Here is a 25,461-nt window from a genome sequence, read left to right on the forward strand (position 1 = left end):
AACCTTTCCAGGAATTTCATGACCATGAGAGCCCTACTCTACTGTTCTCTGAGGCAGACGTGACACTGACTGGCCTTGCGTCGCTGTTTGTCGGCTGTATTGATGGTGCCAGGGCTCGGGGTGATGAACTGCTCTGTCTGACTCACAGTAGTCAGCCAAAAACTGTAGAGGTTGGCAAAGTAGTGACAGGAGCCACGCGCACCCTGGCACTCTATGAAGGGCTGAGTCCGGAAATCCTTCAGACAGCTACCAGTAGAAGTCAGAGACTGGCCACCTCCCTCATCACCTGCCCCTGTGTGCTGAAGGGAAAAGTTGCAGCAGGTGGTACACATTAGGTAAGTTGAAAGCATTTTTGTCTCATAGACACACTTAAGCTTTTTATCACACTCACCAGAAGGAAAGAGTAGCCCGTCCACAGGCTCCTCCAGCCAGGTGGGCATGCAAGGACTGTGTGACCTTGGCTGTGAAAAGCCACTGCAGGCGCACTTGTCTCACACACCACACAGCGGCTGATGTGGGTCCTAATTGCCTGGCCAAAAAGTGGTATCATGGGTATGGGAGCGGTGGTGGAGAGCCAATAGGATTTGTCGTTGCGACTGGAGTAGTGACAGGCAGCTTTGTTGCAGTAGGAGAAAGGCATGGTGGAGAAAACAGGGAGGCAGGAGCCAGCCTGGCCTAGAGGAAGAGGAGATAAAAGAACAGAGAGAGTAAAAGAAGAATAAACCCTATAAACTCACAGACTGATGCATAAAATAATTTCCAATTAAAGTACCACTTTGTATAGATCCTTACCCAGATCTTGAGTGTGAGCCTTCTCTTGTCCCTCCAAGTAGACCAGACTGTAGCCCACCCAAAGCTGACTGCTGCCTTCAGGGCACTGTGGCACCTGAACTGACTGGCTGTGGAGAACCAAAAGGAAGCCTGACCTTGATGCTCCCCCATAGCCTGGTGCACCTGGATCACCGGGTGGACCTGCGACACCTGAAGAATGGAGGGGTTGAACAGTTAGCGACAGGGTGACATGGAGGGAGCACAAGAGTGAGGATGAGTTGAAATTGGGTACTGGATGCAGACGACAGTTTAATTTGTAGCCTTGAGTGAAAGACCAAAAGTTTCATCCAGACCCTTCTACATAAACTGAGTAACTCTAGGGCCCGCCTCCAACGTGCCAAACAGCATGCCACATGACTGTGTCAGATTATTGACCTTGAGGTCCAGTAAATCCTCGCTGACCAACTTCTCCTTGGTCTCCGACAGGACCGTCAAGACCAGCAGGACCTGTTCTGCCAGGGAGGCCCACGTACCCTATGGCACCCTTCTGGCCTGAAAACACAGACACAAATACACAGATAAGAACAATTATACACACAGACACATACAGATGACTGAGGATGAAGACATACAACACTGATTTATTCAGGCACGGACCAGAATGTGTACACACATACTCAGAGAGTATTTAATAGTCTCTTACCTTTACGTCCTGGAGTCCCGGGAGGACCTGCATCACCAGGGTATCCCGGAGGTCCTGGGTCACCTGCAGGTCCTCGGAGTCCTGGGGGAGCATTCCCTGGACATTCCCTAATTAAGTCACCAGGAGCACCTTTGGGACCTGTAAAAAACAATAATACAGTGACTACCAGATATACTGTTGTAACACAGCATGTCAGTAGTGTTGAATAAATGAGAATCAGTTCTTTACTAACAGAAACAGAAACAGACAAATGGAAAGTCATACTGTGTGTGTGTGTGTGTGTGTGTGTGTGTGTGTGTGTGTGTGTGTGTTGGCATAGAGCTATGGGCACATCTCTTAGCTACAGTTCCACTCACCTGCCTCTCCAGTTGAGCCAGTTACTCCCTTGTGGCCCCAAGGCCCAGGGACCCCAGTCTGACCTTTGGGTCCAGGAGGACCTATAGAACCATCAGGACCTCTCTCACCTGTCAAAGTGCAGCAACACTTAGACTGCATGCAAGTGGACGGCATCACTGTAAATACTGACAGCAGCAGTCTTGCACCGCAACGTACCTTTCTGTCCTGTAATTCCCGGGTAGCCCTGAGACCCTGCAGGCCCTGGGAGACCCCTATCTCCTTTACGGCCTGGTAACCCTGTGAGGCCATAAGGGCCTGGGTCTCCTTTGGAAAAAATGCTGCTGCCTGGAAGGCCCGGCTCCCCAGGAGGACCTAAAACCCAACACAAACTCCCAGTTGTTGACAGATAGATAAAAAGGCACACATACCCACAACTCAACATGAACACTGACACAGTGTTCATCCCTGAATGTGGCCACACCAAGATGGAGACAAACATAGGCAAATGGATAAACACAAATACAAACACACAAACCTGGGGGCCCTGGAGGTCCATCATATCCTAAATCTCCGTGGGGTCCTGGCAAAGGTGTGTAGCATTCTATGCCAGGGTTACCAGGTTCCCCTGGAATACCTGGAAGACCTGAGGTAAGAAATACAAGAAGATAAATACATTATACAAAAGCTGTATAGAAGAACAGAACAGCAACCCCACTGGGAGGAAAGAGAAAAATAGTAAATAAATGGCAATAAAATGACAACAAAAACACAATACAGTTTAAGTGACCATAACAGACTATTGCACGGTAAAAAAAATCCTCCATTTTTTTCTTATTGGACTTACACTGGGGTATTGTGAGGAAACAATAACTTAAAATGTTTGACTTCAACAGTTCATTTCTTCCCAACCTTTATAGACAGTATAGAAGGGCGGAGAGAACACACCCCTCCGCCCTTCCATGCGCAAGGAAAGCCTTAAGGCAGAGAGAGCAAACCTCCCTGCCCTTCCATGCGCCTACATTGAAAGCCTAAGGCAGGGAGAGCAGCAGCAAAGACCCCCCGGGAACAGAACAGAGCAGCATCAATGACAAACAGAAATGACAAGTCAGACGCAACATAAAAGGAGGAGCTGGGGTGGAGGCAGGTTGCAAAGCAGCTTACAGAGGAAGCAGCAACAGTAGGCAGGCCAGAGCAGTTTAAATAGGGCACCCTGAATGAGATTCGCCAATTGGTTGCATAGAAAGGAATCATGTGATCTATCAGCTGACTCCTTTCCATCAGTCAGCTGCTCCATCAGTTGATTGTGCTGTTTGAGGTCAGCTGATGTAGCTGGGATGTGAGCTGAGCTTGACATTGTGTCCTGCCTGAACTAAAGTTATGCTCAATATGCAGGACGTGCACTATTGGTAACAACAGATATGATACCTGTGTAGCCAGGTGGACCCCTCTGGCCTTTGGGCCCTGGTAAAAAGGCTCCTGGAGGCCCTTGCTGGCCCTTAATACCTTTGGCTCCAGGAAAACCATCTGGTCCTGATGGGCCAGGGTGATCCATGCCTTCAAGTGAAAAATGGGTACATTTAAGTGTCAATAGTAAAATATCATGACAAACAATTTACTAGCTCAAACTACACTTTAACATTTCTGTTTTACGCAATTTGTGCTATATACTACGACCAAAAGTTTTCTATCAACAGACACCATAAAAGGCAAACAAAGACATGACTGCTAAACCGTGTTGATAAATCTCCCTCTTACCCTTTGCTCCTTTTATCCCTTTTGGGCCTCTAAGTCCATCCAGTCCATCCAAACCTGGTGGTCCAGGGGGCCCTTACATGAAATCACAGCACAGCATGAGAATAATGTCAGGTTATTGGCAGACACATCATAGAACCCCTTTGACACAGAATTCAAGCCAAGTGATAACCAATAAAAAGCAAAACAGATAGAACAGCAGACACTTACAATGCAATACCTTGTACAATGCCTATCCAATGATGGGAGAAACAACTGATTTTATATAAGTACCTTGGGGCCCATCAGGGCCAGGTGGGCCTGGTGGTCCCTGACCTCCATGATCACCTGGAAGACCTGTAGGACCTGGACGACCTGATGGGCCACGAGGTCCTGGGTAGCCTGTGGAGATACACGTAAAAGAGCCCAATCATTTTAACATAAAGCACAAGATTTAAATGACTTATGGGAATAAACACAAGTGTAAAATATAAGGGAGTAGTAGTAGTTTAATTGGCTAAATTTCTAAATTTGAAGATCGTGGAAAATTGGAGCTGGTTTATCGCCACTGAATTACGCCTGGTAAGTATCATGTTATTACGGTATACAACGGTATTTAGAAATCCAGACAGTATGACTTTGTGAAAAATACAGATGCTCATCTTTCTATTAAACTCATATGGAGATGCTGTATTGAGGACGTATTGTATGTAGTGGACGTCACGTGCCACCAGAGGTCAGTGTCCACTAGTGGAACAGATAGCTAAGCTGAGAAACATGGCGACTGTGGTGGGGATAATGTTACAGGACTGTAAACAGCTGGCCAGGGACAGTTGAGAGAGACCACCAGCAATAAAAGCACATTGTTAAATCTAACACAGTGAATTACGGGATTATTTTCACCAAACCAGAGTTGGTGATTGATGGAATACTGGACAAACTCAGTAGAGGACGAACAAGACTAACTAAGACCATTTTGGTGAGTTTGAATGAAGTATGTTACACAATGAGTTAACAGGGCAAGATAGTGCAGCACACAAATACCATCATATACCATAGACCCCTACTGAAATGTAAGGAAGGTCTGAAAAAATAGACACCGCCCAAGCCTACAGTGAATGACACCTTATGTGCATTTGCATCTACATACAAGTAAGCTTTATATTGTGTGGAAAAATATCTTAGTAACTGGCTCACTGTTCTTACACTTACACCTTACACACACACAATAGCATTCCTTCATTTATCCACTTTAAATTATTGGTGCAGCACATTAGGTCTCTGATTCAAATCTTAAATAGAAATCACCTGGTCTTCCTAGTTGTCCTGGTTCCCCAACAATGCCTGGTCGTCCAGGCTGTCCTGCCCTTCCCCGGAATCCTGGGTCCCCTGGATCTCCTGGACTCCCTCTGGGTGCTCGAGGGAATTATTTTGTGGATATAAATTTATTTACAGTGATACATTCACTTGTCCTTCCTCACAAGTTTAACTAAAAAGAATATGAGTCCCTTATCATCTTTTGAAGTTATCTGTTAGTAGGTCTTCTGTCAACTCACCATGAGGACCATCCTCCCCTGGCAATCCTTTGGGTCCACGTGGACCAGGTTGTCCATAAGACAGTCCTGGCTCACCTGGAACAGATGTGGACAGCTTTCATTAGGTTCAGTCCAACTGAATGAAACAGATATGAAACACTGAGAGATTTTATTTGGCTTTATTGTTTTTTACTTAACTGCATTTGCATTTATTATAAAAATATATCACATTGTTTTTGATGAACCAGACAAAATTGTAAATGACCCAGTCTGCTGTGGATTCACATCCTGTTGTATAAATGTTTTGTCTTGCTTCTGACTCACCCTTGGCTCCTGGAAATCCTGGTAACCCTGGGATACCCGAATGTCCTTGAGGCCCTTGATCTCCCTTTAACCAACATGAACACATTTAGTCTATATAACATCACTCCTGGAGTTGACATACAATAAATAATGTACTGTAAAGCCACTAACGTATACATGTAGATAAAAACATAAGCAGTCTGGGACTAGCCTCAATCTTAATCCATGCCACAGCCCTCAAAAGTGTCTGAACACAAAATGGTTGTGCATTTTAAACTGGGATGATCAGAAATTACATGCTGCTGGCACAGTATGTAAATCAAGTAGCAGCCATTTTTCACTGTGTACAGTATGAGTATCTTCTGGACAGATATTAAAAAAACTGAGCACAGACACACAGCTGTCTCTAAATTTATGAAGACAATAAATTAGATTCATCGTGTACCGGATCTCCAGAATTTCCAGGATTTCCCCTTGTACCAGGGAAACCTTTGATTCCAGAGTACCCAGGAGGTCCTGGTATTCCTGCTCTGCCTGGAGCACCAGCGCTGCCTTTAAACCCTGGCGAACCCGGCCATCCATCAGGTCCTGAGTCACCTGGCACTCCCCTTGGGCCCTTTAAGCCTATAGGTGACAAAACAAAATAATAATGTAGTCATATACTATTTTGTATTGTTTGGAGTGAAATCATCTTGTTTAAAAACGATGTATAAGTTAAGTGACAGCTCCATTGCCTGCAGGTCCTGGTGGTCCTGATTCCCCCTTCCTTCCTGTAGGTCCCTGTGGGCCTTTTGTTATATTCACAAGCCCTGATGGTCCTGGTAATCCTGGTGGACCACGTACACCTGGATGAACCACAGAGTTGAGATGATATTCTTACCAGTCTGATTCATAAAGTACACCGAAAGTACAACTTATTAACTGAAATAAATCATGTTAGCTCATCTTTCCAGCTTCCTCATTTCCTTAATGTTGTAGCTATATACAGACTGTACGTTTCACTACATTGCTGTGCTAGTTACATATCTGAACCTGATTGATGATTACAGATACATGCCCTGAGACATCTTTAATGATTTGATAATATTCTGGTTGTTAATTATTAAAAAACATTAGGCCACTGCAACTGGCATGACTGAGTACAGCTATCAGACACATGGGACCCTATCTTACACCTCACGCAAAGCAACTCTCATTGCTAATTTCAGACCGATTCGGTTGTCGTTTTCACTGCCAGCCATACTGTGTAAGTAGCAAATGTACCCAAATTGCACCCTTCTGTGCACCCATGGGTGTGTAAGTCTTAGGATGAGGTGCATTGTTGACATATTGCTATTATGTGGCAGCAGAGATTAATTGTGCCATTGACCAACAAAAACCTGGTCCATAGTCAGAATGGCAGTGCTTTCCTGCTATTTAAAGGGCACATCATTCAGACAGTAAGATGTGCTTACATAGGCAGGTTCACAGTGCACGCACAGTCTGCGTGGTACATACACAGGGACACGCAGATGGGTTGCAGGTGAGGGTCAGGGTAAAATAATACATCATTAATGAGTAAAATATGAATCAAATTCTCTAAAATGTGAACATAGCAGAGAGCAGAACAGAGCTGCAGAGCTACTGTCCAACTCCCTATTAAGAGGGACACTGTGCACGTTTATGCAAGAAGAGCTCATAATTTCATTTATTATTTCAGAAGCTAAAATTTTAGTTCTGCATTACTGTCAGCATACAATCACTTGCTTCTCCAATTTGGCAAATTCACCATATCTAGCCGTGTGCCAGGTGCAGGGACACCTGGCTTTTAAAGGAAATGGGAGATGACACTCTCACTATAGACCATGTGGTATAGGTTGTCATATAGGGCTCATGTTATGTAAACAAAGGCTTACCTTTATTGCCAGGTTGTCCTGGGAGTCCGTGGTCACCTGGCCGACCATCAAAGCCCCTCTCTCCTTGTTTACCTCTTTTTCCTGGAGGTCCAGGAGGACCTGGTAAACCTGTGACCCCAGCCCTGCCTGGGTAACCCCTTTCACCTTGATGAATTGGATGGAAAATCTCATTTCAGACAGGGCAGGCTAGTTAACAGATATAAAGCATTGTTGATAAAACATAGACTAGATTTCAGTGTGGGCTTTTTTTGTGGGGATTTGGGGAGATGTTTATAAAAGCATGCTGACTGGCAACTAGCTCCTAGTGTGGCAATGCAGTGTAACTGACTGGAAGCACCTGTCAAATTTTATGCCAAGATTTTAAATGATGAGGTAAAGACATAATGCTTTTCACAAAAGTTTCTTATCCAGACAGGCCAGTGGTTCACCTTTCTGTCCTGGCCTGCCATCGATCCCAGGATCTCCTGGGGGGCCAGTGGTGCCCCTGGGTCCAGCTAGGCCTGGCAAAGCGGGAGGGCCAGGGTAACCTTGTGGGCCCTTTTGTCCATGACCAGGAGGACCTATATCTCCTTTATAACCCTTCTGGCCAAGGTAGCCTGTGCAACATTTTTAAAATTCAATGCAAGAAATATGTTCATGGATGGTTAGATGGTGGCTTCACAAAAAAATATTCACACTCTGGAATTAATCTCAACATTTTAAAAAGACATTCAGATGAACATTCAGAGTGACAGCAAGACATCCATAATTTTGCTTGCTGCTGCTGTGTGCTCACCTGGTACTCCCCTCTGGCCAGGGTTTCCTGGAGGTCCAGGAGGGCCTGGAGATCCAGTCAGATCACACACAGTGCAGGGTGGGCCTGGGGGACCTGTGGCCCCAGGGTCACCATTGTCTCCTGTCTGTCCTTTCCAACCTGGTCGTCCAGGTTGACCTTGTGCACCTGTTACGGCCAATCAATTCCAATATAAAATAAAGAATGGGAAGTACACTGTAAATCAAGTAAATCTGAGATATGGACCACATTAAATGAGTTCAGTGGTTTGTTCATGTTCACATAAATGTAAATCAAACTTACCTGGAGATCCTGGTATTCCAGGAATGCCATGGCGTCCCTTTGTCCCTACAGCCCCAGGGCGGCCAGGTGGACCAGTAGGGCCACGTTTGGGAAAGCGGACATCTCCGGGGTCACCCTTCCTGCCTTGTGGTCCTTGCAATCCAGGAGAGCCTGGAAAGCCATCCAGGCGAATTCCACTGGGACCAGGGTCACCAGGATCCCCATTTAAACCTAGAGGTCCTTTTACAAATAAGAGAGACCTATAGTATAAGCATTTAAACAGCCCTTCTTTCCTGCAGTGCTGATTCTTGATGATCAACAAGCTTGAATCTGCGTTCCCAAATGAAGAAATATCTTCTCATCTTGTGTGTAAATTTAATTTGACAATATTTCAGAAAGGTTACCTGGAGGTCCCATCCCTCCAGTTTCACTGTCATCTCCTTTCATGCCTTTCGGGCCTGGGTATCCTGGATTTCCCAGAGGACCATCTCTTCCTGGGTCACCTGGAACCCCTACAAGGAGCCAAAGAAAACTTAAAGTTAACTTGGTCATGGATCACGTTTCTTTCATCACACGTGGCTTTTGAGCAACTTCTCTCTGAACTTTAGAAAAGTCAGATCAGTATGCATGGATTGTCCAACAACAGCCCAGTCGCCAGAGGACAATTGCATTGTATGTTTCTGCAAACCACAAATATGTTACATTTGATCGTTTCATATGTATCATATCAACATTTCTAAAGTGATGTAGTTTATGAGATGGAGATGGAGGGGATTATGGATGGTGTGGCACCTATAGGCGAGACACTTCCTAAGAAGCAGACCACTGCAGACCAGTGTTTGAGACCAATAAACAACAACACCAGTTGTTTTTTGACAACCCTTTGTGGCGTTTCCACGAGTGTTTGAAGTCAAACCTGGGTGTTTTTACCAACAAATCACAGCATTTCCCAGCAAGGTTCAAGCTAACAAACCTGGGTATTTTCACCAACCCGTGTGCCACCACACGTGGGTGTTGAAGCCAAAACATGATCTTTTCCTATGTTTCCTGTGCCTCAGTATAATCACACCTTCACCACGGCATTGTTAAGAAATACAAACTTTCAACGTATCCACTACAAAATAATGTACAAATGTAACATATCCATTGTTTGCAGAAACGTACAAAGCTTACATTTTTTTCTGGCAGTTTTATCGCCAACAACCACCTTAGCAATCATCACTGACTAACAGATGTAATTTTTTTTTACAGTGCTTGGATGCAGTTCATTTAAGATATTATGTGAAACACCTGGAAGACTTACCTGGTGAACCTGGTTCACCCTTAGGACCAGGTAATCCAATCCCATCTTCGTGACAGCATGACTCACCTGGTGACCAAAATACAACATACTTTTTGAGCCCATGATACCTGGCTTAATGTGGTGTATGAACACTAACGGAGAATCTCAGAATTTAACCCAGACTCTGACCTGGAGGGCCTTGTCGTCCAGGAATTCCTGGTAGGCCAGGATGTCCCGGATGACCTTTAGGTCCAGGTAGCCCCTTAGGCCCTGGGAGACCAGGACCTGGGGAGCCAGCAGGCCCTGGATACCCTTTGGGTCCAGCAGCACCAGGGTAACCTTTGGGACCACGTAATCCTGCATATCCAGCACCCTGCAAACATGTTACCTGATACCATAACTGTAGAACCAAACAGAATGTAGCAAAGTGGAGCATTTTTTCTGTTTGATATATTACATTCACAGTACTGAAAATGGGAAATGTATGCTCTCACTGGTGTTCCACGGTCCCCTGGGGGACCAGGGGAGCCATCCAGTCCTGGCACACCTGTTGCTCCAGGAGGACCCTGATGTCCAGGGACTCCTCTGTTACCCTTGGCACCTTTCAATGACAAAAACAAACAGGCACATAATTTTTTATTTCAGACGACTGTTGTACTGAACAGACTGTTCAGAATACAATGCACTGTGATCACCTTTGTGAACACAAACCAATGAATACATCTTGACTCCTGACTCATAAGTCTCCCGTCCTCTGTAGATGTTTCCAAGCATTTAAAATACCCGTACACTTTGCTTGTGTAATAACGCTATGTATAGTGCAGTTTTGATGTGGTGCTCACCGTTAAAATCTACCACAAAAGCGTGACCTTTTTGTCCCTTTTGTCCTTTTATACCAGGAGCTCCCTGAAAGCCCTGCAAGAAAACACAAAGTCAGAATCAATACAACGCTATGTTTCTGTGGCTATGACAAAGAACACACTTGTATACATGTCAGAAAATGGCATTTAATTATAAGTAAGTCTGGGTCCAGTCATTCTTACTTGTGGTCCTCTTAAACCGTCATTGCCTCTCAGCCCTGGGTCTCCTTTAAGTCCTTGAGTTCCAGGTAACCCTGGAGGTCCTGGATAACCAGGTGGACCAGGTGGCCCTTCCCTCCCCCCACCAGACCTACAGTTACAATCCCCTGGACAACCTGTTGGAGACACCGATGACAAAAATTAGGGCTGGGTATTGGTACTCGATAAGGTATCAACCAGAATAACCCAGCACCAAGTAGTATCAAAACAGTCATAGATCACCTTTAATTCCTCTAAGCCCTTTGTTTCCAGGAGGTCCTTTAGGTCCTGGGTAACCAGGTTCCCCTGGGTCACCAGGCTCACAATAGTAATCTGTGGATCAACCAGCCACAACTATTCATCAACATAACTTTAAAACTTTAGTGAGGACTCTGAATGCATGAACTAGCGAACATTTTTTCCATCAGAAGTAACTGAGAACTCACCTCCACATCCTGATCCGATCACATCAAGTATACCACACACACACACACACACAAACACACAAACACACACACACACACACAAGCCAGAAGGTAAGTATACACTCAAATGAACATGCACAAAAATATGATTAGCTCACAATTATTTAAATAATAAAATCACATTTGTAAGATTAATTAAGACATAGAGGACACTCTTTTGTATTAAATATGAGGGAAGCACTAATATACCTGGAGGACCTGGGAGCCCTGTGACACCTTTAGGTCCCCGGAGTCCTTTGGTTCCCTTTGGTCCCAGAAATGGATTTTCAACAATGTCATTGCCTCGTGGTTCACCCTTGTATCCCTTGGGACCGGGGTGCCCTTGGGGACCAGGACGCCCTGGCACTTCTGGGAAGGTGTGAGAGACAGTATGAAATTTCAGATAAGGTCGGATCAAAACCGACTAACTGACTGAGTTCCTAACTGTAGGTCAAATCCTGATCAGAATGAGGGATAGACTCAGTCATATACAGTACATCAAATAACAAGTAACCTGAAAGTTAGAGACCAGAGACACAGTCTGACCTGGTATTGTTAACCCTGGTGGACCAGGAGGTCCATGCATGCCCATGTACCCAGGGTCACCGGGGGGTCCAGCTGGGCCAGGATACCCATGGTCACCTTTAACACCTGAACCACACAGACACAGAACCATGAAAAAGTCAGCTTAACTCTGATTATTTACTAAGTTAGAGTCAAAACAGTGAGACTAAGGTTGTAAACTATAAACTTTTAAATAAAGATATGATTTTGGGGCGTCGGTGGCTTAGTGGTAGAGCAGGCGCCCCATGTACAAGGCTGTTGCCGCAGCGGCCCGGGTTCGACTCCAGCCTGTGGCCCTTTGCTGCATGTCACTTCCTCTCTCTCTCTCCCCCTTTCACGCTTGTCTGTCCTATCCATTAAAGGCTAAAAAGCCCCAAAAAATATCTTAAAAAAATAAAAATAAAGATATGATTTCATTATCATATTATTAAAAAAAATTATACTAGGATAGTGCTGCTAGTGGTCACACTTAACTCAACCAGTGAGTAGAGTGTAGCTATTACTGAGGCCTCACCTCTGGCATCACTTCCATTGTAAAAGAGCAGGGGACCGGGGAGACCTGGATCTCCTTGGTAACCCTGTTTGAGGCAAAGACAGAGATGGAAACCATAGTCATAAACAGAAAATGCCACTGATGTACGTAATATTTCTAAATATGAAAGGAGTGATCAAAGATAACTGGTCTTATCCAGTTAATGTGAAAATCCCACTGAGCCACCACCAGAGGGCAGCAGACAACATAGTTTCTCTTTACCTTGTTGACATATTTGAAGTACACCTCTGATTGGAAATGGAACAAAGGTATCCCAAATATGCCAGCAAGCATCTACACTGCTGCAGGATATAGATTCATGTCATCAATAGCATGTCTCTCACAGCTAGAGTAGGCGGAACTCTGGAGAGGGCAAAAAGAAAACCATCTCTCCTTTCTCTGTCCTAAGCCCTTGCCGCCAGACAACCATGTGCATATGCACGTGCTTCATACATTAACCCGATGTTTCCCACACATTCATTTATTTTGTCTTATTTCATTGTAGAGTTGCACACAGCTCATTCATCCAGACACTCCTTGACCCACCCTCTCTGTTTATCTCACCACAAATAAGACAAGAATAAGCCTCACTCCCTGCCGCCGAGGACTGCTTCCCTAGGATAAGAGCTGGCAGCAGCTCGGGAGATGGACCTTGGGTCAGCGACTGTACCGGCTCCAAATCAGCCAGTGCAAACGGGATTTGTGTTGCCGTGGCCACTGTCTAGGGGTCCGTCTTTGGAGCTGCTGCCAGCTCTCCTCCCAGTGAGGTGGGCTGTAGTGTTGGGGAGTGAGGTGAAGGACACACTGTGATTTGAGGCTCTAGCTAAGATAAGCTTCATAAAGATGAACTTGAAGGCACAGCCATGGACATTTAGCTCTGGTCAGCAGAAGGCTAAGGCTTTTAGACTCGCATTTAGTTAAGTTCATCTTCCTTGTTTGGGTTGCTTTGCAGTGTAGGCAGTTGTTGCCAAATGCCTGAGATGCAACTTTCTCTGCAGGACTCTATGCTAATTGTACCAGGCTTTCACCAAAGGGACGTGCACATGAATCTGAACTCACAGTCTTTGAAATGACCTGTGATTGGACAAAGTCTCCCGTCACAGGTCAAATTCTCTAAAGCCTGAAAACAGATCCAAGAGAAGGTGAAGTCTAGTGTTCTCTCAGTCCACTTGAATTACAATAAGCTCAAAACAAAGCGTTTTTACAGAACACTGGCTTCTGTTTGCATCTGACACAAGCTTTATAATTCTGTGATGCACATTCTGTTTATGTAAAGCTCACCTTTGGTCCAATTCTTCCAATGAGACCTGGGAATCCTTTCTCTCCACGTGGACCCTGAAAATACATCCATGTATTTAATAATAAGAAGAAGAAATTTTATTTGTTGGCGCCTTTCTGAGCACCCAAAGACACCTCACAATAAAAACATACAAAAATACCAATAATACAACATTAAAAATAGATAAAATACATGACAGAAATTAAACCGGATAGGCAAGTCTGAACAGATGGGTTTTAAGCTGTGATTTAAATTGTTAACCTCAAAAACTGCATATGCATAATAACACAAGCTACAGCAAGGCTTAGACGTCGTGTTACAAGTGTACCTCAGATCCTGGCAATCCATCTCTACCAGGAAGTCCTGGAGGACCCTAGAGATGGAAACAATGGGGTGACTATTGTACGTCTGTATGCATACGTTTGTATACAAGCATGCTGCAGTCTGATTTAAGTCACCTACTCTCTGTCCAGGAGAACCAGGCATTCCTCTGTCTCCTTTAGCTGCTTGTATGAAGTAGTCTCCTCTACCACCCTGACAAGGAAGAAAATGCAAGTAAAACACCTTTCTCATTCTCTCAGACATACCTGTATGATAACATACTGTTTGACACTCACCCTTAAACCCTTTTGTCCACATCGACCAGAAGGACCCTGGTCTCCCTGAAAAGCAGGAAAGAAGATAAAGAAAAATGAATATTTGTCTTTATCCAGGTCAATGCCGTAGACAGCAATTAGTATTCTCGCATAAATACAAGTGAGAGCTTTGCCCTTACCTTGTAACCTTTGGGTGGAAGAAACTCTGGAGGAAACACGATGACTTCTTCTGGTCCTTGAGGGCCAGGTGGGCCTTGCTCACCCTGGAATATGGAATTAAAGGGGTGAGGACGTTCACTGAAATGCACAGACAGTACAAACCCTCAGTGCACAGCTGTTAAAGGCCAAAATGGTTTCTTACATCATCACCTTTAGCGCCTGCCAGTGATCCTCCAGGGTCGCCCTACACAACAACCAAAAGTTCAGTAAGTTTTAATGTGTGTGTGGGTGTCTATGTGCGTGTATGCATGGAAGTATTTTTGTTACAGCATGCTCTAGTAAAGTTTGTGACTCACTGGTGGTCCTCTCGCACCTTTAGGCCCTCCAAAGCCCTAAATGGAGTCACACACATAGATCTTCACCACAATGGTTCTTGTAATGTGCAGTAATATCATGGTTTTGATTACAAAGACATATATACAAATGTGAAGACTTTTTCACCTCGAGTCCGGGAGGGCCAGGAGGGCCAGCGTAGCCTTTAGGCCCAGGGTTTCCTTGTCCTCCCTAAGTTTAAAAAAAAAAAAAAAAAAAAAAATACAAGATGGTAAAGACTTAACTACATGCACAGTGTAAGACATAAAGCATTCAATTCCTGCTTCACCTATTAGCTGAATATTACTGAGGATTACTGCTTTACTGTCAAGAGAAAAAAAGAACACATACAGGTGGACCAGGCTGTCCATCTCTACCAGGGTCCCCCTGTAAGATAAAACAAAACATAGATGAGAATGATGAACACTGGACTTGAGAGTATCTACAGACAATATAAACTGCAAATAATTATGAAACTGATTATACAGAAATGAGTTCTGACACCGGTGGAGCCTGGTCCATCATTATCAGAGCCTCTCCAGACTAGAGGAACTTACTGGACGCCCTGGAAGGGCAACGCCATACAAAGGTTCTCCTTTTATTCCTTTAGGTCCAGGTAATCCCTGATTAAAGACAGTTAATGTTTATATTAGATGAGTCATAAATAATAAGTAGCAGAATACAAAAAGCAGATAAAGTTTTGTAGTTCTATATCATTTTAACAGAACACTGGTGCAAAGGAAAGTTAATACTGTACAATGTGGAAAAACACTGAATTATGTTGAGTGAGAATGTTTTGTGAACATCAGAACCAGTGTTTCTTTAGTTAATCATTCAGAAAACATCTGCAGTATTACGCAACTCCAGCTTTTTAAGGAAAGATTTTTAAAAAGTTAACTGCTGGTAGGAGACAGGACACACTCAGGCCTCTGGTCAACATGTCCAGCCACCACCTAGACCTCCACAACCCCACTTATCTCTGTGCTACATGAGGGTGCTTTCACACCTGTAGTTTGGTTCATTTGGGGGAAAAAAGAGAAACATAGCTGCATTTTAATTCAGGTCCAGTTCCTACAAACATACCCAGTGACATAAGTTATACTGCATCATCCGGACCCACATGACGAAATCAAATCCTAGTGACTGACAGACTAATTAACAATAATTAATGAACACTGAATAAACATTAACATTGAATAATGACAAACAGGTAGAGACAGGATGAAAAGGAAGTGTATGGTAAAATATGCAGCTTGTTACTGTGGGATTGCTGTCACATATTTTTTAATGGACTTAATGAACTAACAAAGTACTCAGAGTCAGCTACAAGCAGGGCAGGTATAAAAGCTTTTGCCTTATAGTCAGGAAAAACACCATGCTGACATGGTCACCAAGTTATATACAGTACAGCTGATCTTATACAGCTCAATTATAAGATTGCTTTCTGAAGAGAATTCACAATCAGCAGATGGATTTAATAGTAGTTTAGCTTTTGAAATCATGCTACTTAATCACATCTGCTGTCGTTTGCCTTAACACCACAGACCAACCTTGCCAGAGTCCGTTTGAAACACGCTTTTCAGGCATTCTCTGGTCTGGTTGTTTGGTCCACACACAGAATTCAACTGACAGCTTTCACACCAGCCCAAATGAACTCTACCAACCAGGCAAACGGACCTAGGTTTGTTCGGTTTTAACCAGTCCAAACAGGTTAGATATGAAAGCACTTGTGTTGTCACGGCACTGGGATTTCAAACCATTTTCTATACCACAGGTTTCACATGCTGTAAAAGCCTAGCAAATGAGATGAGTGTTAAGAGGACAGCACTGTGACTAAGTGAGAGGAGCAGCGTGTATTTTCACTCACTGTCGGAGAGAAGAGAGAGTGAGGAAGAAGTATCGACAGTATTGATACTGCGGAAAATGTCGATTGAAACCGTTTCAAATAGGCATCATTGTTATTCATCTATAAATCAATATTTTTGACAACACTAGAGAGTACCCTGAATGTCACACTATGCTACTTCCTTCTTTGCCACTGAATCTGAACACTGGAATTTGACATACATTGTGTGCTGCAATACATTTGAAACACAACATATATATATTCTACTGGTGATTTTTCACGTTTCAGCCTTTTGACTACAAATCCTGTTTGCTTGGTTTTACTGCATAAGTCTGTTAAAACCCCTAAGTTTTGAAAAAGGAAAGAGACAGACATCTGAAAGTCTCACTTCTGTTTGAATAATGACTAATGGAAACATCAGAGCAGGAGCTTTACTCACCGGCGGCCCATGCAGACCATCGATACCAGGGATACCAAAGACTCCTGGTCGACCCCTTGTCCCATTACAGCCATCCACTCCTGGCAAACCAGGCTCACCTCCTGCTCCAGGGTGGCCCTGAACAATATAGTACAGTTATGTTGGTTGGTATAATGGCAGGATATTAGAAGCCACAAATATGACCTAGTTGAGAATGATAAAGAAATTATGCTGTACAACATAGAGAAAAACCAGGCCCACATCTACAGTGTGCCAAGATGTGACCACTAGAGGGCATACCAGACACAAGCTTCAAATCACTGCACCATTTACTGTGTAGGCTCCAATATTGTATCATAAATGTATGAAGTGGGCACTTACTCAGTTGGGAATACTGCATGATACATTTATGATCGCAAAAGTGTCAGATATTACAATCAAGGATATATTCTAAATGCCTTAAGGGGAAAAATAAGTGAAAAGTTGAGCTCTACAACTTGGGAAGTTGGTGCAATCACCTCAGACGGTTACTCACCTATACAGGATGATTATTATCAGTGCGACCTGTATGTGAGTTGTAAGGATTTGGAAATGAAATTTACAACAACAGTGTATTACTCACCGCTGAGCCATCATTACCAGGAAAACCAGGAACACCAGTCTGGCCCTGAAATGTAAAACAATACGGGTACCAGTCATTCATTACAGACTTACACCCCTTCTTTTTTCTCTATCACTGGCAATAAATAATTACATGTTAACATTTTGTATATGTTTAATAATGTAGACTTATTTTCATTATAAGCTGTACTTGTATGCAGTATCTGCCTCTGCTTCTACCTTAAGGTGAGACACTACAGGTGAATAGGATAAAATTTTAAAATAATAGATATCATCATGAAACTTCCTCAGCTGATTACTTACAATAGTATGAAAAAAAATGTATTACAAGTTTTAAAAATTTGAATGTTTAATTATGAAAAATTAGACATTATCTCATTAAATGTCTAATTTTGTTTGTAATTTTGTTTTGTTGTTTTTTTTTGTTTACATATAAGATGAAAAAAAATTACAGAGGGATTTAAGGATATCTGCTTTTATTACCTAGAAAATATACTGTCCATAGCCTTAAAAAATCGATTTTCGCCATATTGTTGGGAATAAAATGTCACATAAATCAGGCTAGGAATGACGTATTAACAAATCCCTCTGGAAATATCTTCAGAATATAGCTAGGTGTATAACTGGAACGTAGGTGCTACAGAGGCTGAGATGTTCAACTTGGAGTATGACAAAAAACTCATTTTGAGAAAACAGCATTCAAAGATTTACATTGGGGAATTTAATACATTTCTATTGGAAACAATTGCTCACAAACAGAATAAATGTTAAGGCCCTTAGTAATAATAATATAGTATATTTCAAGCTCATGAAAATTGATCTTTATATTGAATTGATTCTTTATAGCAGTTTGAAAGAATACATAGCCCAGTATCTCAAAATTGACCACTGCATGAAAAATCAATGTTTTTGCCTGCCATGTCTCGCCTTAAAGACCACACACACACACACACACACACACACACACACACACACACACACACACACTGTGGACATGCATACTAACGCGGTCTCCTTTGGGCCCCTCTGGGCCACGTGAGCCCTCTGCTCCCCTCCTGCCTTTCTCTCCAGGTGGCCCTTCAAATCCCCATGGTCCCATTGGTCCCGGGGGGCCTCGCTGGCCGGGCTTCCCTGGAGCTCCCTGCAAAAAGACAACAAAGACAAAAGTCATACAACTTCTAACTTCTGTTGTTGTGAGTAACACTTTCAGGATTAAGATTTGTTTTGCTAATCTTACTAGGCATTTAAAGTTGAGACAGGGAACATGTAGGTAATTTTGGAGTATTTCCCACAACTTAATACCCGTATTGAGTCAAATGAACTACAATTTAAAATATCAACCTTACATTTGAAAGAGTAATAAAGGACAGCTTGCCAATATGTAACAACATGAGAAGAATCAGTTCATACCCTTGCACCTTTGGCAGGAAGACACTGACATATGGAGCAGTCTCTGCCTTGACATGGGCCATCAATTCCTCCCTGAAACCAAAATCAGAAACAAATCAGAGGACTTCAATGTAGAGGAACTGATCATTACTGCATTTAAGAGGATGATGGAGACTGACTGGGGCTGTGTGAATCTAAGCAGAGCAGAAGAAGAGGTCAAAGGGACATCAGTGGGCCCATCAGATAAGGCTGTGGCTTGGGCATATCTGACATTGCTGCATATTTTATAGCTTTGAGAATTAGCCTCCAAAATAAACACGTTTCCCTGTGGAGACTGGACAGTCTTGATTAGGAAGCTTTAAACAAATCAATGTTCTCACATAGACTTGGGTAAATAATGAGCACTCTGACCTTGATGAGAAAGCTCACAGCGTTTCACCACTTTCATACTGACATAAAAAACGAGTCCACACCTCCAGATGCTAAAGCATTCCCACGAGGTGTGTGTGTTTTTGTGTGAGTGTGTACGGGGAATTTTACTGTGCCTGTGTCCCAAACATTTGGTAGTGTTTTCTCAAGCTAACTAAATATTTGGATGAATTAATGCTGGTGAAACTGAGGTCTATCGCACATCTGCTGTCCCACTTTCGCTTCTGGTCCAAACATTCAAGGGTATCTCCTGCATCAGTCACGATGACATACTATAGTTGGCTGTGTCGTGGACAGGCCATTAGCATTAGACAAACTGTAAAAACATAAAGAGAAGTAAAACCACTGGCACGCCTCCATTGCTACACCAACATTCTGACATTACGTCCAGTCCAGCTTGAGCAGAGTTTGAAACTTGAGGACTTAATTAAATTAGGTAGCTATCATAGACAGCAGAGTTGCTGAACACTCTGTAGTTTGGGGAGGATTTTAGAGAACGGCACTTAGCAAAACTTCAAGGCTGCACCCCTTACCAAAACTGTAGTATCTAAATTGACTTTACTACCTGTCGAACTTGTTGTTACTGATGTTGGTTGGATCTGTTTCTCCTCTAAAAGAGAAAACAATAACTGTGCTATATGTGCTTTATTCTAAAAAGAAATAGTCATTGTTCCAGATGTTGTTTCCTACTGGAATAATTTCTCTTCAGACCTGGACTGGAAGAAAATCTGGTGCCTACTCTCTAAATATCTTTTATAAATGAAGTTAAGAAAGTGACTTTCAAGATGATTCATCATTTCTATCCCACCAAGGTATTTCTACCAAGATTTAAAAAGGACATTGTTGTGGACTTCTTATTTTGGCAAATGACTCTAGAAGAATTATGTCACCTGTTTTGGTCTTGTCCCCACTCTTGTATTTTTTGGCAAGATGTCTGATCTTTTATTTCTCAGAGTATTGATTTTGGACCTTTCTGATGAAAATGTATTGTTTGGCTTTTTTACTTAGCCTTTTATCAAAACAAATCAATACTGTATCATCAGTTTGATTCTATTCCTTACAAAATATCATATTCATAAATCTAAGTTTTGGTTAGCACTGTCACCTCACAGGAAGAGGAAAATGACAGAAAATGACAGTTCATGTTGACATAACATTGTTGGCTATTTCACATTTCCCACGCAGTTTAACACATGTAATAATCTGACAGGGTGCGTAGGTCTACCTGGTGGCAATATTTTACCTGGTGTCCCCAATTTGCTGCTCACTTCCGGGTTTGTAAGCTCTTTTAAAATGGCTAACTTTAGCTAATGTTACTGTATGTTTTCTCAGCCAAAATAGCACAGTTTAAAAGTTTGTATTCCTTTCAGAAAGATGTTTGGAAACCTGAAAGCCTGAGTTTGGCCAGGTAACATCACCATAACAAATGAATTACTGACACACTGAACTGTCTTCCTCGACAAGCTAGCAGTTAGCCATCTCTTACTGAAGAACCAAGAGCGACATATTGGCATACATTGAATATAATATTCATAGCTATATTTTCACAAGTTTATAACCGCCTGAAACTAAGAACTGTTGTGTACAATTACCTTAGAGTGGGCTGGTTATATATTTTCATACAGAAAGTTCTCCTCGTAATTCGCCATTTTGTTTCTACAGTAGCCCAAAACGGACAAAATAAATACTGCTTGCAAATAGGGCGATTGGGCTGCTCGGGTTTTCGCGTCGGCCACCGTAGTTCTCCCACACAGTTGGCACACGGGAGAAGTTTCAGTTCACCTTTGGATGATATTAAATACTTAACTTCTTATTAGATTTTTTTATACTGAGGTTTGGTTTATAACAATATGGGTTACCCTCAAACTTGTCTTCTAAAAACAGACAAGTTAAATCAATGCTGTAGAAATAGTCTGCAACAGGTAAGAAGCCACACTTAGCATCAAATTTGTGCTAGCCATCTTCATTGCCAAAGGTTTCAGCATGCGTATTATTGTTTTTCCATACTCAGGGCACTTGACTTTGTGAGCATGGGCTGCCCTCTCTGCAATTTTATAACAATTATATCAAGCCACTGACCTTAAATTGTAAAATAATGATAAATAACAGCAGCATTAATCCAGGATTATTTTAATTTTCAAGTAGGCCTACCAAATGTCTTAAAACCACACTTTGTTTCTTTGCCAGAAGGCTATACATGCATATTTTGTTAACACATTTGTACTGAAAACAAGACAAACTCCCACAGTTCAAATTTCAGCGTGTTGGCTGGAAACATGTATGTTGCCAGCTCATGCTTGTATCCAGATGTTATATTTAGTATCCAGCTAACAGTCTTTTGCACTTCTTTTTTTACATGATGCATAGCCTACCGTACTTGTTATCTACTTAGCGGGGAATTTTGCATGTATACAATTGCATGTATCAGTCCAGCTGTAATATACTAAAAACACCAGGCAGTCCTGTGCACTGTGCAGAAAAACTGCAGTTACTTTGGGGCCTCTATCACCAACACATAGGGAGCAACACATACAGTCTCCAGGTGCATCATGGACATCATGGATTTTTTTTCAGGCAACACTAGCTAACTAACACTAACACTAACACTAAAAGCCCAGATTTGTGCAAAACAGGAGCACACTGACATGTAGAAAGCTATTAACGCCCAGTGACATAAAATGCGTCAGAAGCGTCAATATCAGGACTATCTTGGCCAAGCATTGATGGTTTGTTGTTTGTTACAGGCCCAAACTACATTCCTGGCTACTGTAGCTGCAGCAATGTTTATGACAGTCAGTTTGTAATTAAACTTCACGTGACAGATTTCAGTGCATGCAGTCCAATGCAACATCCTCATCCTCACAAAGTGGTCTCACCAAAAGCTGATGATTAAAAAAAAAAAAAAGTTTATGTAAGAGCTGTTTAACAGCTTTGCAAGTGCATGTGTTTCACCCAGTGTGCTTTAAAAGCATCTTTAATCTATTGAGGCGCGAGTCCACTAAATAATTTAAACATAGTCTTGAAATCGGTCCCAGCAAAAGGTCTGATCTGTGTGCTCCTCGTCATACCTAGTCTTGTTTAGCGTGTATGTTGCTGCATTTACATTGTCTGCAGTTTATTTACAACAAAATCCAGATAAAAAAGCATTGATTGCTTTTGATTATGGTCACTTGCTGCTGTGTCTTACAGTGTGTCAGATGTTTGAGTTTGGGAGAAAGGCATATGGGCAATGGTTATTCTCAGCAATATGGTCATATACTACAGTATGTTTACATATCTGATTTTGTTTGGAGAGTATTGTTGAAATATTCAAAGTATTGATTACAAGGTTTTTAGATTTTAAACTTGTCATAACACTGGGGCGGCTGTGGCTCAGGAGGTAGAGTGGGTTGTTGTTGCAAGATTAGTGGTTTGATCCCTGGCGCCTCCAGTCCATGTGCCAAAGTATCCCTGGGCAAGATACGGAACCCCACATTGCTCCGGATGGCTGTTAATGTCTAAAAACTGAGTAGCAGGTGGGGCACCCTGTATCGTCACCTTGGCCACCACTGTGTGAATATTTGTGTGAATGGGTGAATGTGACTCGTAGTGTAAAATTGCTTTGAGTAGTTGGAAGGCTAGGTTGGTGCTAAACAAGTGCATGTCCATAGTGGTGATATGTTTTAATCTAAATGTGCGTGTGATGAAGACTTAAAAAGGAAAGTCTTACTGCATTGAGCTGCTGCACAAAGACGACCAGGATGAAGATCCACCTGTGAATGTAACAGATGTAATAGATTAACTGTAGTCTCATTTAGCCCCAGCAACTGGATGCCATTACACAATAATAAATGATAAGAAGAGGCACAATTAGTGAACACTGAAAAAGAAAATGCTTGCCTTAATTTAATCTGAAAAAACTCCACTTGCTAAATTGTTGCACATTATCTTCAACCTTATAGCCAGAAAAAATATTGGCATTTTACGTCTCTGCAAACCACAGATATGCAACATTTATGTATCAAAAGTGTTGAAACTTACATTTTACATTTCAACAATGCTCTTGTAAATATAAGGTTAGGTTTAGGTACAAAAAACACTTGGTTATGGTTAAGAAAAGATCATATTTTGGCTTAGAATACCCAGTTTTGGTGCCTCAGTTGGCACCTGAAATGGTGCCTTTGTCTCACTAAAACACACGTCATTTTGGTGCCACTATCACCACTAGAAATTGCACTGATGATGATCTGCTTTTACGTCTGGAACCTCCCGTCTACAACAGGCTTGAGACGCGCCCACGTTGATTCTGGAGTTACTCTCTTATCTTGAAGCCTCCTTAAGGAGTCTGATCTTGATTTGGTGATGGGAATCTCTTGTGACCACATGCCTTTGCTGATGTAGACCCCAGCAGAATTTGAACCCTGACCCTTCTACATAGAGGACCAGTGCTTTAACCACTACACTAGGGAGGCCCCTAGAAATGGTTCTGATGCTGTGCTAAAAAAAAGTTTTTACCTCAGTCACTCGCAGAAATAGTGCACTCAGTCTCACTAAAAAACGCACAGTTTTGGTGGCACTGTTGCCACAAGAAATGTTGCCAATGTCTCTCCAAAAAACAACCAGTTTTGGTGTCACAATCGCTCACATAAATGGTGCCAGTGTTTCTACAAAAAACACAGTTTTTGCGGCACCGGAAATGGTGACGATATCTTGCTAAAAACACCCAGTTTAGGCGGCACATTCATCACTGGAAATGCTGTGATGTGTTGCCAAAAAAAAAACCAAAACTGGATTTGTTATTTGTTAGTCTCAAACAGTGGTCTACAGCTTGGCAGCCATCTCGCTGAGGTCTCACACCATCACCCACTATCTCCTCCACTTCCCAATGACAACTATGTCACTAGAAACATTGATGATACATATAAAATATACAAATGCAACATATTTGTCTCCAGGGACATACATATGTTGCTCTTGTGTGCAGGAGAACTAAAACTCCACCCAGAGAGAAGGAAAGCAAAAAGCATGTTGTCTATCCAAACTCCCATCACACTGCAGGTGACACCATCTCAGTATGGTGGAGGTCAGTTCTTATACAGAGTCTTCACGTTGGAATGCAAGTATGCAGATGTGTTGAATGTCTGAGTAAACAAGCAAGACGTGTGTTTGTATTCAGGTAAATAGGTTTACATAGTAGGGGAAGTGATTTCCGTCAAATTTAATAAGAGATACATCCTTATGTTTACTGTGTCAGGGCTCAGTGACGTGTGTTGTCAAGTTTTGCAGGTTAAGATATTTGTTAAAGAGAAAACTTATAATTTTTCAGAGAAAATATTTCCAAATAAAAAAAATAATAAAATGAAAATAGCACAAAATCAGATTTTAAATTGGAAAAAGATGCATGTGGGAAAAAGCATTACTGTTCTGTCACAAAAAGTTACTATTATAAATCATCACCAGATATGGGTGCTGCTACAAATACCACAGTGATAAAATGCATATCATATTGTTCTTATTGCTAATAATAATTCATTACTATTATGGTTGCAGTGGGACTAACCTGAGGGGGCACAGAGACACAACTGTAACTGGGGATCCCATCTTCTGTCTCCTCAATCTGCTTAACAGGTGAGTGTAGGTCTCACTGCTGCCCCCTGTGGCGGATACAAGCATGAAACACAAAAAACACCTGTGAACCACGATCCAGTTGATAATATGTGACAGTGCAGATTGTCTATGAGGTCAAATGTACATGCAGTGAAGATGTAAAAAATCTAAGCACGCTACTGATGAAGACATTGTTGGTGCTGCCCTCCCACCCAGGTAATCTCCTCAAGCATCTATAGGTAGCAGTCCATCATGCACATAAAACAACTTTCAAAACTCACCCAAATTCAGAAGTTCACATTAGTCTTCATGAGCGCTTCAGTGCATCCTAAGCGGGATAATCTCCGACAAGATTCAAACTAATCTCCTGCCTCCGTATCAGTGGAAACCAAACAGAGTAGCTGCCACTGTTTGTAAGTATCGGGGATGAGACCAAGAGACGGATGATGATTGGGGTGGACCGCATCACTGAGCTCAGACCGCCTCCCTCTTCAGGATCAAGTTAAACAACTTTCCTGGGTTGTCTTGTCTATCAAGG

The 25,461-nt window shown here is 42.5% G+C and overlaps 1 protein-coding gene across 1 annotated transcript; it reads right to left on the reverse strand.

Annotated features, from left to right (window-relative positions):
- Nucleotides 1-15: 15 nt before the first annotated feature.
- Nucleotides 16-25,340, reverse strand: LOC125902681 (collagen alpha-1(III) chain-like). Its single transcript, XM_049599220.1, has 48 exons — nucleotides 25,205-25,340; nucleotides 24,877-24,970; nucleotides 23,047-23,089; nucleotides 18,930-19,001; nucleotides 18,526-18,660; nucleotides 17,521-17,565; nucleotides 16,920-17,036; nucleotides 15,192-15,257; nucleotides 14,986-15,021; nucleotides 14,764-14,826; nucleotides 14,619-14,654; nucleotides 14,465-14,506; nucleotides 14,283-14,366; nucleotides 14,125-14,169; nucleotides 13,970-14,041; nucleotides 13,836-13,880; nucleotides 13,510-13,563; nucleotides 12,211-12,274; nucleotides 11,679-11,783; nucleotides 11,343-11,501; nucleotides 11,115-11,123; nucleotides 10,912-11,001; nucleotides 10,654-10,805; nucleotides 10,453-10,525; nucleotides 10,105-10,211; nucleotides 9,800-9,983; nucleotides 9,632-9,697; nucleotides 8,733-8,840; nucleotides 8,350-8,568; nucleotides 8,050-8,214; nucleotides 7,703-7,870; nucleotides 7,275-7,418; nucleotides 6,114-6,224; nucleotides 5,825-6,015; nucleotides 5,401-5,464; nucleotides 5,098-5,172; nucleotides 4,850-4,957; nucleotides 3,836-3,943; nucleotides 3,566-3,637; nucleotides 3,236-3,364; nucleotides 2,346-2,453; nucleotides 2,027-2,182; nucleotides 1,831-1,938; nucleotides 1,475-1,612; nucleotides 1,207-1,323; nucleotides 793-981; nucleotides 392-675; nucleotides 16-299 (listed from the first exon to the last, which is right to left on the reverse strand). Exons 2-48 carry the CDS (start codon nucleotides 24,915-24,917, stop codon nucleotides 39-41), a joined length of 5,028 nt encoding a protein of 1,675 aa, XP_049455177.1. The 5' UTR covers nucleotides 24,918-24,970; nucleotides 25,205-25,340; the 3' UTR covers nucleotides 16-38.
- Between the last annotated feature and the right edge of the window lie 121 nt (nucleotides 25,341-25,461).

Source organism: Epinephelus fuscoguttatus, linkage group LG15, assembly GCF_011397635.1.
Source record: "Epinephelus fuscoguttatus linkage group LG15, E.fuscoguttatus.final_Chr_v1".
Classification (NCBI taxonomy): Eukaryota; Metazoa; Chordata; class Actinopteri; order Perciformes; family Serranidae; genus Epinephelus; species Epinephelus fuscoguttatus.